General features: G+C 49.9%; 1 protein-coding gene across 2 annotated transcripts in view; it reads right to left on the reverse strand.

Annotated features, from left to right (window-relative positions):
• The window catches only part of LMTK2 (lemur tyrosine kinase 2), a 79218-nt gene that overhangs the window by 21109 nt on the left and 40702 nt on the right, over positions 1-17407 (reverse strand). For both annotated transcript variants that reach the window (XM_030300027.1, XM_030300026.1), the window contains exon 7: positions 10891-11024. In XM_030300027.1, coding sequence (XP_030155887.1) covers positions 10891-11024 — 134 coding nt within the window. The remainder of the gene's footprint in view (positions 1-10890; positions 11025-17407) is intronic.

Here is a 17407-nt window from a genome sequence, read left to right on the forward strand (position 1 = left end):
TTTAACTTTTTTTTCTCAAAGACATGTGAGCATTCTAAGGAGGCCCTTTCCAAATTACTTCTTGCAAACCTCACCTCTCCACAGGTAGGTAAAGAACACATTTTCAGGACTTGCTTAAAACAGTTCGTTTGTATCGTTGATTTAAGAACATGTTAATTCTCAAAAGCATACCCCCTGAAAAGTAAAAACTGCTTTTTCGGAAGGAACTTTCCATACAGACAACAGAGTCAACACTTCGGATTTTGGTATAAGCCCTTTATCATCTTGTAATCTTTTTTATCTTTTTAATCATCCTTTGGCATAGGAATTAAAAAGTCCACTAAGTCAAGACAGAAAAGCATACTGAATTTAGTTTCAAATCATAAAGTTATCAGAAACTGGCTTTCTGTGGTCCAAAACTCCACATGTCTGTCTTCCTCTGATCGTAGAAGACAATCCTATAGTGATTCCATTCTTATCTTCAAAGCTTCCACATGGGGAACAGGACGCTAATGAGGCTGGTGACGGCAGCACTGATTCAGGCACACATCAGCGGCTGTTATTTGCAAAGCACTCACTCTACACGGGCACTTCTCTGAGCTCCAGCCACGTATTAACACATACACTCTTCACGAGGAACCTTTGAGGCACATGCTATCATGCTCCTTATTTACAGATGAGGAAGCAGGCCTAGGAGCAAAGGAACTCCCCTAGGGTGGCAGAGCCAGCGAGAGGCCGTCCCCACCAGTAACTGCCAGCGACAACACGTCAGGCCAGCAAGCAGAGGGCTGTTTCATGCGTACGGCTGGTCCTCGATGAACAGGTGCGGACTGAGACCTCCAACGGGTTATGTTCAACTCTTCTCTACGCTATGTTTGCTAGTGATAATTTTCAGTGTCCATTCAGAAGCTTTCGGGCCTGTGGTGTCTGGGAGCAACAGAGAAACTCCCAATCTTTTTTTTTTTTTAGTATTTATTTATTTTGAAGGTGAGAGAGCGCGTGCACATGCGTGGGTGAGGGGCAGAGAGAGAGAGGAGATAGAGAATCCCAAGTGGGCTCCGTGTTGTCAGCACAGAGTCTGACGCAGGGCTCGATCCCATGAACTGTGAGATCATGACCTGAGCCAAAATCAAAAGGTGGACATTTAACCGACTGGGCTACCCAGGTGCTCCAAGAAACTTCCCATCTTGTTTTTCAACGTTCATTTGTTTTTGAGAGAGAGAGAGGGAGGGAGGGAGGGAGGGGCAGAGAGAGAGGGAGACTGAGGGTCTGAAGTGGGCTATGAGCTGACAGCAGAGAACCTGACACGGGGCTTGAACTCACAAAGATCGAGAGATCACGACCTGAGCTGAAGTTGGGCATCCAACCGAGCCACCCAGGTGCCCCAAAACTTCCAATCTTAAGAAGAAAATTAGTCTCCTTGTTTGGAACGAAGGAGGCAGGAGGGAGGAAGAATCAATACACCGTTTGAGAGCAGGGAAGCGGACACAATTCCAGGCAGGCAGCACCGTGCGCGGGACCGGCAGCCGCAACAGGACAGGGCCGCGGGTTCCGCCAGCAGAGGTTCGGTTTCGAGCACCCCTGACGGGCATTTCCGCAGTCTCCGTTGACAGATCCTTCTTAACCTTCCCCACGTCCCCCCTCCTCGGGCCGGAGTTAAAGGCTGGGTGCCTCATTCCACCAAGGCCCCGTGCGTGCCGCCTCACGCTGGGGGGGCACCTGCAGAGGCCTCGGCGCCTTCCCCGCGGGCCATCCGTCCGAGCGGCTCCTGGGCCGCTCCGCTTCCCCGCTCCTCCCGCCCGCTCAGTGCAGGTCCTGACACACATCGGACGCGAGGGCTACGGAAAAGACGAAAAGTTACAGAAGCGAAAGGCCACGGCTCTCACTGTAAAAGGCATCCTAACACTCGAATACGACCCGGCCGGTGTTCTCAGGGAAACGCTCCTCGTCGCCTGGAAACCGAAGCGATGAGGCCAAAAACGGGGGTGCGGCTGGGGGGGCTTGCACACCTGCCCCCTGCCTCCACCCCACACAGACCCAGAGCCACACACGGCCCAGAGGGAAAAGCGGCAGACAAAGGCGACTCGGGGCAGGTCACTTAACACATCAGAGCCTCGGTTTCCGCAGGAACAAACAGGGACGCACACTCACAAGCTTTCGCAGGGGTAAAATAAAGCTACATACGAAAGGTCCCTAATTTGACGCAAAATCGCTACGAACCTTCTCTGAAGCCCAACAGTACGCAAAGCAAAAGACCAGAAAAACACAAAGCTGTAACTTAACGGCACAGGTAATTCTTGACGTCAATGGCTGCTTTGGGTCGGGGAATACAAACATACGCAGTGTATTCTCCTTCAAGTTGAAAAGCAGGTCTGGTGGTGAGGGTGCCAGACGATCCGGCCCGACAGGCTCTGTCTGGCTCGGTCCCCACGGCCGTCGCCTCCGCTGTGTGAGTGGAGCAGGCCGACACGGGAGGCGGGAACCCACAGATCTGAGGAGCTCCCCACCCGGGTTCATTCACCAGGAAGCATCGCTGCTTGCTCTCAGCTCACACCAGAGCTAGTGTTAACCCATCTCCAGAAGGACTGCTCGACTGGAAACAGCTCGGCGGGGCCGGAGCCATTTTCAAAATGGCTCTATTTATGTTACCTACACTCTCCTGAGACGGCCCAACTCCTGACAAAAAGAGTAACAGACGGGAAGCAAAGTTACTGAAACTTCGCACTGAATATTCTTCTAGGGCGTGACGTACATTATCTTAAGTCATCTTGACACAGCACTTCAGGAAAAAGATTATCCCTTCACAGAAGAGACAGGGTCGGAAGGATTAAAGGTCGGGGCGTATCTTCTGACGAGCGCTGAATTAACAACTTGAGCCCCAAACCCCTGCTTTGCTTTGCAGCGCTCTGCCTCTGGCAGCCGTGACAGTGTTAAAATAATCATTCCATGGTTCTGAAGAAACTGCAGGATGTGGCTCAGAAAGGTGCGAGCACAAGACGAAAGCAAACGGGTTCTGAAACGGCACGTAAGTCCTTGCTAGCTGAACCACGCTGCATTTAGGGAGCGCCCGCTGCATGCCAGGCACCCGCCAGGCTCTGAGTGTACACAGAACACCTGCACCGTGAAACGCTGGGTGGGCCCTGAGGAAAAGGTTTGGCCAGGATGCTGTCCACCACCGACGGCCTGGGCTTTGAGGCCCGGGGATCATACCAAGCCTTCAGTCCTCTGCTCTCCCCAGGGCTGGGCCACAGCTGACACTGAGGTGGATGGTCAGGCTGCTAGGGGTCTCCACCCCGGGTTATGGCTCATCTCCTCACCGGAAACAATGACCAGACCGCACAAAATACATAAGGAAGCGGTTTTCAGGTCCCGCACAGCGGACAGCCCAGGGCTCCGACCCTGAAGAGAAACCAAATACCAGGGGTGAGCTCCACATGCGCTCCAGCTTTCCGTTGAGGGTCCTTCCCAAACCACGGCACAGATGCAGAGCCCAGAGAGCAACAGCCTCCTTGGACGGTGGAAGCAGAGGCTGCCGGGGAGGCTGAACTGTAGGGCAAGGTGTAAGGAGAGGAGGGGTAAGCGGAGAGAGCACGCGAGGGCCCCTCTGAGTCTTGTCTGCGGCCACCTCCTGAGCTGCGGTGCCCTGGAAGAGAACGAGGGGCTGACAGAGGACACTCCCCAGAGCCAGCTAGACGGTCAGCGTGGAGCGACTGCCCTCAACACCCTGGTGACGCCCCTCAAAGTCCTTAAGAAAGAGGGGACTCTGACATAAGGCAGGGGATCCTCTGGGCCCGTCCTGAAGATGTCCAAACCAGGGCGGGGCCAAGCTGCCAACGAACTGCCTTCCGGACACAACCGCATCACACTCGGCGTGCGTCGGGAGCACGAAGAAGGTGAGTGAAAACGCAGTAGGCCTGCGGTGGGGCCGGAACTCCCCATCACAACTCCCAGAATCCAAGCCGGGGCTAAAAGGCCACATCAGATCAGGGTCAGAGAAGGCCGGCGTGTTTCAGGTGTGCACGTTTTAGCAAGTGACAAACCAGCGGGCTTAAGAACACAGCACTACACCATGGGTCCCAGAACACTGACTTTCCCAAAAGGCCCAGGACCATCTAGAAAAAAATGGAACATCCGGGGCGCCTGGGTGGCTCAGTCGGTTAAGCGGCCGACTTCGGCTCAGGTCACGATCTCGCGGTCCGTGAGTTCGAGCCCCGCGTCGGGCTCTGTGCTGACAGCTCAGAGCCTGGAGCCCGTTTCGGATTCTGTGTCTCCCTCTTTCTGACCCTCCCCCATTCATGCTCTGTCTCCCTCTGTCTCAAAAATAAATAAACATTTAAAAAAAAAAATTAAAAAAAAAAAAAAGAAAAATGGAACATCCAATACTTTACTTAGCACCGATGATTTCAAACTGACACCTAGGGTCCCAAGGCAAAGCGGCGCTCCCCTCGAAGACACCCACTTTCACCTTCCCTCTGCTTCTCGCACACACTCCTCCTGCGGTGCGCATCGCTTCCCTGGCGTGGCCGGCCCCCACCTCCAGCTCTGTCCTCCCTAATCCTCTCTGCACAGCATACCTGCATTTTGCATTAACTGGGTTATTGGAATACTAGGCTTTTTCTAAGGCTTCCTGAAGCACAGTTTTTTAATTTTCTTTTTTTAATTAAAAAAAATTTTTGCGGGGGGGGGGCGCTTGGGTGGCTTGGTCGGTTAAACGTCCAACTTCGGCTCAGGTCTGATCTCACCGTTTGTGAGTTCGAGCCCCGCATCAGGCTCTGTGCTGACAGCTCAGAGCCTGGAGCCTGCTTCAGATTCTGTGTCTCCCTCTCTCTCTCTCTCTGCCCCTCTCCCGCACTCTTAAAAATAAATAAATGTTAAAAAAATGTTCCTCCCCCAGCTCCACCCTCCAGGTAACATGTTTCAACAGACTGGTAGCTATAATCTTTTTGTACTTTTCCCATACACATAATATACACACAAGAAGGCATTTGCTCTATGCGACATTATGCCCCACCTCTCTACATCCTCGCTTTTTTTCATTTTTTACTCCACAACATCACACAATGCGGAAAGCCCTCGGAGTCACCAGCACAGCAGCTGTCCCTCCGGTAGCCGCGTGGTACTTCCACAGTGCCGGACGGACTGAGATGGGTTCTCGCTCCCCACAATGAAGCTTGCTTTGTTGTGGTTTTTGTTTTGTTTTGTTTTGCCGCCCCTTCAGACGACACGGTGCAGTAACAGATCGTTCTCATCCATGTCCTTAAGTTCCAGGGCTTCCATGTCCTAGGGAAGTGAGTCTAGCAGGGGGTAAAGGGAACGTGGATTTCTAATTATACTGCTCCCGCCCTGAAAGCTCTTCAAAATTTGTAATGATTTACACGAAATTCAGGAAACTCCCCCACATCCCTACCAGCAACAGACGCAGGGGCTCCTTTAGTTCTGAGGTTCTGTGACTTTGACCTGCGTGTCCCTAGCTACTGAATGTGATCATCCTCCCGTCCGCTGGCCCGGCCCTGTCTCTGCCCGTCTTTCTAGGGGTCGATGTTCTCTCGCCAATTCTGAGGCCCGCTGTGTATCGTGAACGTTCGCCCCCCGGGCCGCTCCTTGCGTTGGCAGCTACATCTTCGCAGGCGTGTCGTCCACGGACTTTATCGCGGTGTCTGTCGCCACACAAAATATTTCATTTGCAGAGAACAGTCAGCCTCTGATGTAGTATCTACCCTTTATTTTACAACTCCCAGGCTTCCTGCCTCAGGAAAGGAAGACCTTCCCAGACAGGAGGTCTTGCTCATCCCTCGGTAACACATACACACAGCCTTCGGGAATTTTGCCGGAATCACCTTTATTTCTTACGTCTTTATTTTTATATACGGGGTGGTGCAGAGGTCCCGTACTTTCACCGATGGGTAACGAACTATGCCCACATTGGATAGGGAAGCCACCTTTTCCCCAGTGACAGGAACATCACTTTGCCATACATGAACTTGCTCCCTCATACTGGCCACGGTCCACTTACCTGTTTCTCCATCGAAACCGTCCTGATCTCTATCTCAGTGGCTGACTTTGAGTTCTGATACCTCGCAAAGCAAGCCTCCCTTGCTGCCCCAATTCACCTCTTTTTCATACTTCACTGGCTCTTCTAGACATTTATTTTTCCATATAAAGCTGAAGATAATTTCACTCCCCCTCCAAAATCGTGTGAGGATTCTTACTGGCATTGTTTGTGAAGCTTACTTCTCAATTTTGAGTTGACGGACGCCTTTGTGCTGCCTGCCTTCCCACCATAAAACGGGGCACATCTCTCCATCTGCTCGCGTATTTTACGTCCTTCAGTTAAGACTGCATAGCTGTCTCCACGCAGTCCTGGGTCTTTCTCACATAAATTATTCCCAAGTAATTTATAATGAATTGTAACAAATAATTTTGTGGCACTGGTAAAAATGGGATGGGTTTTCTGGCCTCACTTCCAGGTATACTTTAGTATATCTATAAGCAAGCTACAGTAAATTCTTATTGACTTTGTTTTTTAAAGAAACTAGTATCTTGCTGTCTCTCGATATACAGTATCATGCCACCAGTAAAAAAGGGTGCCTAGTGAGTGCTTAGGGTAGTTTACTGGCTCAGTGTGGGCCTCGGAGCCCCCAGCTCTGGTTTTGAACCCCAGCTCTGCTCTATGACCAGGATCTTATGAGTGAAGAACACGAGGCTAGAAGAGGTGAGGCCCTGTGCCTGGGGCCCTCATTACTGGTCAAGTGCCTGCAGACTTGTAGCTCAAGCCAGATTCCACAGCCTGTATAAGGAAAATCCTTAGATTTGCATCATAAAAGCAAAGTGACAGTACAATGTGTCTTCTTTTCATTTAACACCACTAAGGGCCAGACGCTACAGGTGGCTTTGATAGAAGATTATCAATTAGGGAGAGCCCCCCCTTGACTTGCTGGATGGGGGCTGCCCAATTCATGAATAATTTAATAAAGCCAATTAGATCTTCAAAAGTAAAATAAAATAATCAAAAGAATTACAGCAATCATATTTATTGCCGTACAAAATTTTTTTTCCTTAAAGACTAATCTTTAGAATACGAAACATTAGAAGGAATTTGAAAAGATAAAATTTGAAGATTTACATGCACACAAATTAATGAAATCTCATAATAACACACCAGCTGAAAGATCTGCTCATGCCAGCTGTGCAGCACAAGCCGATTAGTAACCAGACTTTCTAATCTTTACCAGTGTGAACACCCACAGTACAATTTAAGAAAAACTAATGTAAAACAGAACCTAACCCTAGTGTTTATCTATCATGCTCCTGCAACCCTGGATACCCACACTCTGAGAGCCGGAGAACCTCAGTGTTTCTCAGCAGAAGGTAACCTTAACTTTAAAACAGGGAAAATCCTGGGGTGTCTGGGGGGCTCAGTCAGTTAAGCGTCCGACTCTTGGTTTCGGCTCAGGTCGTGATCTCACAGTTCGGGAGTTTGAACCCCACTGCACTATCAGCACTATCCCTGTTTGAGATTCTCGCTCTCTCGCTCTCTCAAAATAAATAAATAAATAAACTTCAAAAAATATAAATAAACCAGGAAAATCCTAAGGAGGCTCACGAACGATCCAGATACTCCATCCCTCAGCTACCTGAGGCACCATGAGGCCCAGGCTACTCACTAGAACCTCTGTGCACTGAGCTCATGGTGGTGACCTGTGGCATCTCACTGGAGCGGCTCAGGAAGCCTGACGGGCAGGGGACGGGAAGTCCCAGGCTCTCGGCCAGAGTGGCGGAATGGTGTGGAACGTAACCCGCTGGCAGCTTCTGCTGTTGACATGGCCTTCACGGATGTCACATGTAAGCTTCGGAGATGGAGGCTACCTAAGACCCAGGCATAAGTCTCCTCTTAAACAATAAGCAAAAATAAAATTTAATTGCGGGTGCTTTACTAGATCAGTTTCCAAACATAGCTGACGGCTTTTAGTTGGACATGTGGGCTATTCTATTTTCAACCAACACAGAAACCTGACTTTAAGTCAGCCAATGAATATTCTGAATTCCAATTTAAAAATATGCTATACAGTTTGCTACCACCAAAAACATAATAATAATAAATTAATTAATTAAAATATGGCTACTTAAAAAGAGAGGGGGGGGTGCTAACAATTTATTCTTCACCTTGAGTTTTTGTGCCTGGATGACATCCAAACATAAATGTGATTTAATCTGTCACCTGTATTTGTTCTGAAGTTCACAAAAGCCTAAATCAAGTAGGACTTCAACCTATAGGGACTCACAGGAAGGGGCACCTGGGTGGCCCAGTGGGTTTAGCATCTAACTCTGGATTTCGGCTCAGGTCACGAGCTCACAGTTGTGAGATGAGGCCCAAGTTGAACTCCACGCAGAGTGTGGAGCCTGCTTGAGATTCTCTCTCCTTCTCTTTGCCTTCCCCTTCTCATACATGTGCATGTTCTGTCTCTCAAAATAAATAAACATTAAAAAAAAAAAAAACCTCAACTCATGGGTTGCCAATTTTTTGAGGTCTTTGCCAATTTTTAATATACAGCAGTAGGAACGTACTTGGACTTTAATGCCATTTCTAGCTGCCTCTGAGACCTTTGTGCTGCTGACTCTGACATGATACTCTCTCCAAACGCTCCATCTTCCAAGATCTAAAAATTCCTAAACCAGCTTTTACGGATTAATCTGCTGTGACTTACAAAAGATTAACAATACAAATATGCTGGGTATTAACCTGCTATAAGATATTAAAGATACGAAATATAAGATTTCTCTGTCATGAAGCAAATAGACCATTTACATTTCGAAGTTTTGCATAAGGGATTCTGCCTTGGGCTTGAAGAAACCCATAATCTCTGGGGTCTTTTATAAAGCCCTTTATCAGAATGATTCACTCACTATGCATGCCAAATAAGATATAGATGTGTGAGAAAAATGTTAATAATTTTCTTTCTTTCCTACCCTGAATAATGTTGAGAATGTGACAGGGTACTTTTCCACGTCTGTTCTCACGCACGCACGCATACACAGCTCTAAACATACAAGCAGGTGTTTTCTTATTTAAAAAAAATGGGGGCGCCTGGGTGGCGCAGTCGGTTAAGCGTCCGACTTCAGCCAGGTCACGATCTCGCGGTCCGTGAGTTCGAGCCCCGCATCGGGCTCTGGGCTGATGGCTCGGAGCCTGGAGCCTGTTTCCGATTCTGTGTCTCCCTCTCTCTCTGACCCTCCCCCGTTCATGCTCTGTCTCTCTCTGTCCCAAAAATAAATAAACGTTGAAAAAAAAAAAAAATGGCATCATACTATAAATATATTCCTATGAAACCTACCTCTTAAAAAATAGAATACTTCATAGCCCTTAAAGTCAAAACACACAGGTGTGCCTTTTCAGGGCTTTGGATTGTTAAGTGTTAAATTATCTAATTAAAGTCAACTGAAGAGGAGCGCCTGGGTGGCTCAGTGGGTTAAGCGTCCGACGTCAGCTCAGGTCATGATCTCACGGTTTGTGAGTTCGAGCCCCACATCAGGCTCTGTGCTGACAGCTCAGAGACCAGAGCCTGCTTCGGATTCTATGTCTCCCTCTCTCTCTCTGCCTCTCCCCCATTCGTGCTCTCTCTCACTCTCTCTCAAAAATAAATAAAATGTAAAAAAAAAACAAAAAAAAACCCAAAAAACTAAAGAGAAGCTGGTTTCCCTGGAGACCTGAGAAATAATTTCAAACATATTTTTATTTTTTATTTATATATTCAAAGTTTATTTATTTTGAGAGAGAGCCAGGGAAAGGCAGAGAGAGAAAGAGAGAGGGACAGAGAATCCCAAGCAGGCTCCACACTATCAGCGTAGAGCCCAATGTGGGGCTTGAACTCACGAACCTCGTGACCTGAGCCGCAATCAAGAGTCGGACACCAGGGGTGCCTGGGTGGCTCAGTCGGTTACGCGACCAACTTCGGCTCAGGTCATGATCTCACCGTTCATGAGCTCGAGCCCCACATGGGGCTCTGTGCTGACAGCTCAGAGCCTGGAGCCTGCTTCGGATTCTGTGTCTTTCTTTTTGCCCCTCCCCTGTTGTGCTCTGTCTCTCTTTCAAAAATAAGTAAACATTTTTAAAAAAAGTTTAAAAAAAAAAAAAAAAGAGCTGGACACTCAACCAACTGGGCCACTCAGGTGCCCCTCAAACATATTTTAAACGTAAATCAGAGCTCAGAAGGCTAGAGAAGAATAAGCAGCAATCTCCTTTTGGGTTCACAGAACCATCATCTCTGATAGGACTCAAAGCCCTTTTTTACAGAACATTAATTACAAAAATTACATCAATGGTCTGAGCCAAACACAATGTGCTCCAAAGAGCTGCGGCTATTCAAGTGGGACCAGGAAGGTTTCGGCACAGATACATTATACTGACTGCTGCTCACGCACACCCCCTGGCCACCTATAACCCAGCCCGGGGGCGGGGGGCTGAGGTGGGAGGGCAGGCCCCTCAGAGCACTGGCACCCCTGTTGTGACCCTCCACAAACAGATGATGCTGGCCTAGCAGACCCTCCCCTCCCCTCCCAGGGATGGGCAGCGGGACCCACCCTGGAATCGCACAATCAGGACCACAGCCCGAAGCTGACGTGACAGGGGAGCACAGAGAGACGTCAGCGGGGAGACGGACGCCGTCTGCCCCCCCGCTGAGCGATGTGCAATTTTTTACATTCTCTGAAATTCTGGAAATGGTCTCCGGACCTCAGGCTGTATGCAGACATCCTGTTCCCCGGTTCCGGTCTGACCGAAGCCCAGCTCTACCCTCGCTCTGACCCGGGGCGTCCCGGACAGCTTCTGCTTACACACCCTCCAAGTACTCTCCGGAACCGTCACGCGGACGGCGCAGCCCGGGCGGTGAGCGGGGCGCCGACGGACAGACCCACCTGTGCAGGAAGTGCAGCTTGTGCATGGCGGCCAGGCCCGCCGCGATCTCGCAGGCCATCCGCTGCAGCAGCATGGTCTGCGAGTCCCCCCTCACGTGCTCTTGCTCGTTGCGCAGGTAAGCTTTTAGGTCACCCTGCAAAAGGCAGCGTAGGTCAGTTTCCAGAGGGGACGAGGCGAACATGCTGGCGACCACACACGTGCCTCTGCCCGTGTCCACTATTATTTATTAGAACTCACTAAGATTGGACCTTAATAAAGAGCAAGTTCCAAGTTACAAAGAGTAATTCCACCCAGATACTTTATAAGTATAGAAAACACTATCATCTTTTAGGATCGTTCTAACCAAACGTTAGTTATCTTTAAATAAACTATCAGTTTAGATGAACACACGTAAAACCAAACAGTAAAACTCAGATAATTTCTCAGTGATGCACAATCTAAACTAAGTGCAGAGGTACAGAAATTTCCAGGTAACTGAGATGATATGGAGAGTAGAATAAATGGTGCCATGTGCACTGCCTGTAAGGATTCTAGGACACACACGGCCAGACAATAGGTCACGAAGGCTACTGCCAGAGCACTCGAGAGCGACGGAGAGGGAGAGAACGAAAGAAGACCGGCCGGGGGAGGGGGGGAAAGCATTCTGAGTGCTGGCCGAGTCTCTGCCAGCTCCCCCAGGGCCCGGTGTGGCCCCGAGACCGCTCGGAGAAAGAACATTCCGGGCCCTCCAGAAAATGCATAAAGTTACTAAGCCTATTCTGAGTCTGGCAGCGCGGACAGGAAAATGAACAAACTCACACCGGACGCCTCCTGAGGCACATCCACCGCAATGCCAGGCCCTCCAGGTATCCCTGCCGGACTGCCCCGTGTTACTCTGCCTCTTTTTCAGGACTTTATTATTAAAAAAAAATTTTTTAATGTTTATTTTTGAGAGAGACAGAGAGAGACAAGAGTATGACCCAAGGGAGGGGCAGAAAGAGAGACGCACAGAGAATCTGAAACAGGCTCCAGGCTCTGAGGTGTCAGCACAGAGCCCGACGTGGGGCTCGAACTCAACAAACTGCCAGATCATGACCTGAGCCAAAGTCAGACACTTAACAGACTGAGCCCCCAGGCAGGCATCCCTCTTTCAGGACTTAAAATTTAGGACTGTACGTTTTGGGGAATACACGTTTAAGGAAATAAAATCTTCCACATTCTCCTTATCATCACGAGTAAATATTTATTGATTGGACTTAATTCCCAACTAAAGCTTTATATAAACAGTTAACAAAATTTAGAAAGCAAGCCAATAGCTTTCGATTGTTATTATACCTGGGTCAAGTAATGACTCCTGAGGAAGGTAATCAACTAAAGAACAGAATGCATTTCTTGCAACTGTCAGGAAAGAGCAAATTTATCCAATTCTACCCAGAATAAAACCTTAGAACACAATATTCCATGACAAACGTTTGCCTACCTTTAACTGCACACCGCAAGGTAAATTCTAGGCCCGCTGCAACATCTAAAGGCTTTCGTTCCCAGTCTCAGTGGTTTTTTATGTGAATGATAACGTTGAATTAATAATTACTGCCACCGGAACTTCTGAGCAGTGTGCCAAGCACTGTGCTAGGAGTGTCTACACCTGCTGCCTCGAATAATTCCTGCAATTTGAAACATTTCCTGGCTGTGGAACTGAGGCTCAAGGAGGTTAAGAAATCTCCACGAGGCCACAGCCAATAACTACTGTTTAGTTTTACCAACCTGTCAAGAAAATCCACTTAGGGTTGCAGATCAAATCAATTTACTTTATAAGAATGAATGTAAAATAACTTCATGTCAGCCACATGCATTTGTCGGATCCCCCCAAACTTATGGGACTGCTCTGCCAGGGAAGCAGTTTCGTGCCCTCGGGACCTGTATGTCCTACCTCTTATTTCCTCCCAGACGTGATGCTGGAATCACAAGCCGCTCCAGGAGAGAAAGAGACCCTTCTTGCCTTTGAATAACACATGTCCCAGAGAGGCCTGGGAGACTAGATCGGTTAAGGATTCGACTTCGGCTGAGGTCATGATCTCGTGATCTGTGGGTTCGAGGCCCCGCGTCGGGCTTTGCGCTGACAGCATGGAGCCTGCTTCGGATTCTGTCTCCCTCTCTCTCTGTCCCTCCTCCATTTGTGCATGCTCCCTCTCAAAAATAAAAATACATGCCCCTTCCCACCCCACCCCACCTTCCCCCAGGCTAGGCTCTACCCAGTGTTGGACGTGGGTGGGAATAAAGACGGAGTCTCATGACAAATACATTAATCCAGACTAAGACCAGCAAAAGCTCCAGGCCTACAGGCTAATGAGATTTTCATAAGGTGGCCCACATGGAAACTAAATATTGAAAATGAACAGCTTTCTATTTACATTACTAGTGAAATGGCAACTTAAATCCATTTGTCCAACCCCTTTCCTGCAAGATCCATCTAAGAAAAAATCACCCCTCACACAAAAGTAGCATTATGCTGTGCTGTATCTGGCCAATTCTCAAAACAAACAGAAGCTGCTGGCAAACAGTGAACACTTCACAAGTGACTCTGGCCACGAAGGGAGAATGGCAGAGTGGGTGGAGTTATTTTTCAAGGTTATCTAAAGTGCAGTTCAGCCCTGAACAATGACGGGGTTGGGGCACCCACCCCCGAGCGGTGCAAAATCCACACAGAACTTCAGACTCTCCAAAAACTCAACCGCTAGCAACCTGTGGTTGACCAGAAGCCTACTGATAACAAAGAGTTGCTTAACACAATATCTTATGTGGCATATATATAGACTATATTCTTATAATAAAGTAGGCCAGAAAAAGAAAGTGTGGAGGAAATGGTAAGGAAGAGAAAACATATTTACAGCACTGGCCTGTATTTGTCGGGGAAAACTCTACGTGTGGGGCCTGCCCGGCTCAAACCCATGTTGTTCAAGCGGCAGCTGGATATTCATCACCATCCACTGTGCTCAAGGTGTCTTCTCTCCGCAGTAATTCACTCCCCAAATCTCACCAGAAGATGCATAACAAGCACAAGGGGATTTTGCTTAAGAATGTTACCGCCCCTAATGTTTCCAGCTTGGCCTCTCCCGACCCCAACCCCCAGCCCCCAACCCCCAGCCCGGGGGACAAAGTCAGCAGTTAGCAAAACGCTGGCAAACACACCTCTAAGCTGGGTGAGGAGCTGACACCAATGATTACGGAGGAGCCCGATGGGACTCGCGGTGGTTTGTGCAGGACCCAGGGTTGGTTCTATGTTCTAGAAAGACCGTCGGCTCTCCTGGTGCCACCATTTAAAAGAAAAATCAGCGTAAAATCTTTAATTACGGTAAAATGTTTCTATTAAATAAATACCAAAACTGGATTCATTCTACCCAAACAGACAAACCGTATTGAGACGCCAGGTTTACTTTATTTATGTTTGCGTGGTACTTGGTGAGCAGACAGGGATTATTACTTTGGTCCCTTATTTAAAGAAAAACCCACCAGAACAGCAATATATTCTGAATTAAAATCGTTCCCTTTATCCAAGTCTTAAAATTTCTCAGATCCTCCCCCAAATCCTCCCAGAAAGCCTGGAAAGAAGGACGTATGACACTAGGTGGCAGCAAAGCGCCGCACTCAGAGGACTGCGCGGAGCCGGGGCCGGCAAGGACTTCACGCACCGCACCGAGCGGCCCGCAGACCTTCAGACAGAGGCGCCACTAGTGTCCTCTTAAATTCCAGCCCGGGCCACCAGGAGGGCCACGCAGCTTTCTTCGGGGCACCGGGAACGATGAATTCATTTCATCACAATGTGAAAACGCGGGGCGCCTTGGCGGCTCGGGTCGGTTAAAGCGTCCGACTTCGGCTCAGGTCACGATCTCACGGTCCTGTGCGTTCGAGCCCCGCATCCGGCTCTGTGCTGACAGCTCAGAGCCTGGAGCCTGTTTCGATTCTGTGTCTCCCTCTCTCTCTGCCCCTCCCCTGTTCACGCTCTGTCTCTCCTCTGTCTCAAAATAAAAAAATAAACGTTAAAAAAGAAACGCAACCAGCGAGGAGTTCTAGGAGTGGAAAATTACAGTCTCTTATACTTTTAACAGGAGGTCTTTGGGGAGAATTTATGATTTTTAAACGAAACTGGAATGAAAGGGTGCCAAGACCGGCATAAACAGCCACATACTCGGCCCCCCGCTGACGGAAGGAATGTCCACACGAAAGCCAACGCCCCAGTACCCGTCTGGCAGTGTACCCCACCCACCGGAGGCTGCTTCCTCGGCCCCGAGCCCTCACCTGCCAGCGTCCATCCCCTGACGCACCAAGTGCCGTTGTTACGGATTACTCACCCCTGTGCTCACGTGCTCAGACACCCCTCAGGTTCAGTCCAACCAGGAACCAAACAAGCCTCCCTCTGCCTCCACACTCCTCCTGCCCCGGGCGTCCATTCCCCTTCTCCCCTTCCCCCTTCGCTACGTGCACTCTGAAGCCTGGTCTGCACCGGCTGGCCACCTCCCGGGATCCCACTCCCTCATGACCCCGTCCCCACGTCCCCACGCCTCCCCCATGCTCCACCGCTGCTGCCCGCCCCCCCCCCCCGCCAGCCCCTCACCAGCACTGCCAGGGGTAGAGCCATCCCCCCCCCTCCCCCCCGCCTCCCGGTCTCCTCCTAGCTCACTGGCATGCCTTTTCCAGGCCCCTGTGCCGACCCCTCCTCCCCTCGCTCATCAGCAAGTGTTGGCACAGCCCCAGGGCTCCATCCATCCTGGCCACTGCGGACACTCATTCTCGGGCGACTCTACCCACCCCAAGGCTTTAAAATCATCTCTAATGCACTTCTCAGCTCAAAGCCCTCCTGAGGCTTTCCTCCCGAGCCCCAGACTCATCCTCCCAGCTGCTGACTTGACGCCCTCTCCTGGATGCCTTCCGAGGCACCTCGAGTCGAGCTGGTCTGATGCAGGACCTCGGACAACCTGCTCCGTCTCGGGAAATGGCATCGCCATCCTCCCGGTGGGTGAGACCAAAACCGAAGGCCTCGTCCTCGAGTCCGCTCTGTCTAGGACGTTCCAACCCATCGCCAAGTCCGGGCAAGGCCTACTTTCACCAAAGCCCAGGGCAGGGCAGCCAGGCGTGAGGAAGGGAGAGGGCCACCAGCAGGGCCCGGGGACACCCTCGCTGTCAAGCCTGATCATGCTGCATCGTCGTCCTCTCTGCTGCCTCTGGCCAGGGACCCTGTCACACGCGCCTCTGTTCCACTGTTACCCCACACCCTCTCTTCTTCATGAGCTCTGTGGGGGCAGGAGGACATGTCATTCATCTTTGTTGCCCAGCACCTAGAAGGCTCCCGGTGCATGGGCTTACTTGATGAACACATTTGTAACTAAGACATTAGACTAAGCCCATAACTAGGCATCTTCTGTACGACAAGGACAGTTCTAAAGTGCAGGTTCCCCTCTGGTGGAAAAACATGTACAACCGTTAAACCACGTGGTAGAGAAACACACAGAATAACGTTAAGCCATAAATTAAAATCCCTACTTTGCCACTGGTAATCATGTGACCTGAGGCAAGCCAATTAACCAGACAAATAAAGAAGAACAGAAAGCCTGGTGCTGAAGCCTGGGTTTGGCGCTTCAATGAGCACCTTCATCTCCCTCAGCCTCGGTTTCCCTATCTGTAAAATGGAGCTCCTGCCACCCCACCTCACAAGGGCTCTCAACACCCACGAAGTGAGTAACGGATACCCGTGCCCAGCACAAGGTCCGGCACAGACCGGCTAGAGCTATCCCTTCCTTAGGCCTCTTGGTGGCATGGCCAAGGTTCCTTCGGCTCTAAGAGCCCATGATTCTAAGCGGCCCTGACTCCTGACAAGAGGCGGACTAAATAAAGCAAGCCCACAGAGGAACATGCAGCACATCGAGAAACCCCAAACGGACTTCTTTCCCATTCTCATGTGGCTACTGTAATTCCTTTCAGAAAACTCGTCCTCTGCTTTTATCGGCGATCAGAAAGCCAAAAAGAACGCTCCCTCGCAAAGAAAACACTGTCTCTTGCTCGGAGTCAGGTGACAAGAGTCAAAGAAACGGATGAATCTTCAGAACAGATTAAGATAGAGCAAGTGTAACCTGCACTCCTCTCTCTGCCCACCTTGGCCCTCGGTCTGGGCTCCAGAGTGGCCTGTCTCTGCTTTTCACCCTTTCAGCTCATCTTTTCCAGCAGACGTCAGCTGCCTCTCTCACCAGGACGTGCATTCCCGCCCCCCCCCCCGGCTCCCCAGGGGGACAATGACTGAGGGGCTGTTCCCGCTAGGAGGTCTATCCAACTGCTCTTGCGTGCTGAGCAAACTCCTTCTCCAAAGTTAGCCTTCTCCAATGATCCCAGTTAGAACTGCTATACTTCTCCCCTTTTTTTTTTTTGTAAAAGTAACCTCTACACCCAATGTGGGGTTTGAAACTCATGGCCCTGAGATCAGGAGTGCCTGCTCTCCCGACATGAGCCAGCCAGGTGCCCAGACTGCCATACTTCAATACGCACTAC

This window comes from Lynx canadensis, chromosome E3, assembly GCF_007474595.2.
Source record: "Lynx canadensis isolate LIC74 chromosome E3, mLynCan4.pri.v2, whole genome shotgun sequence".
Taxonomy (NCBI): Eukaryota; Metazoa; Chordata; class Mammalia; order Carnivora; family Felidae; genus Lynx; species Lynx canadensis.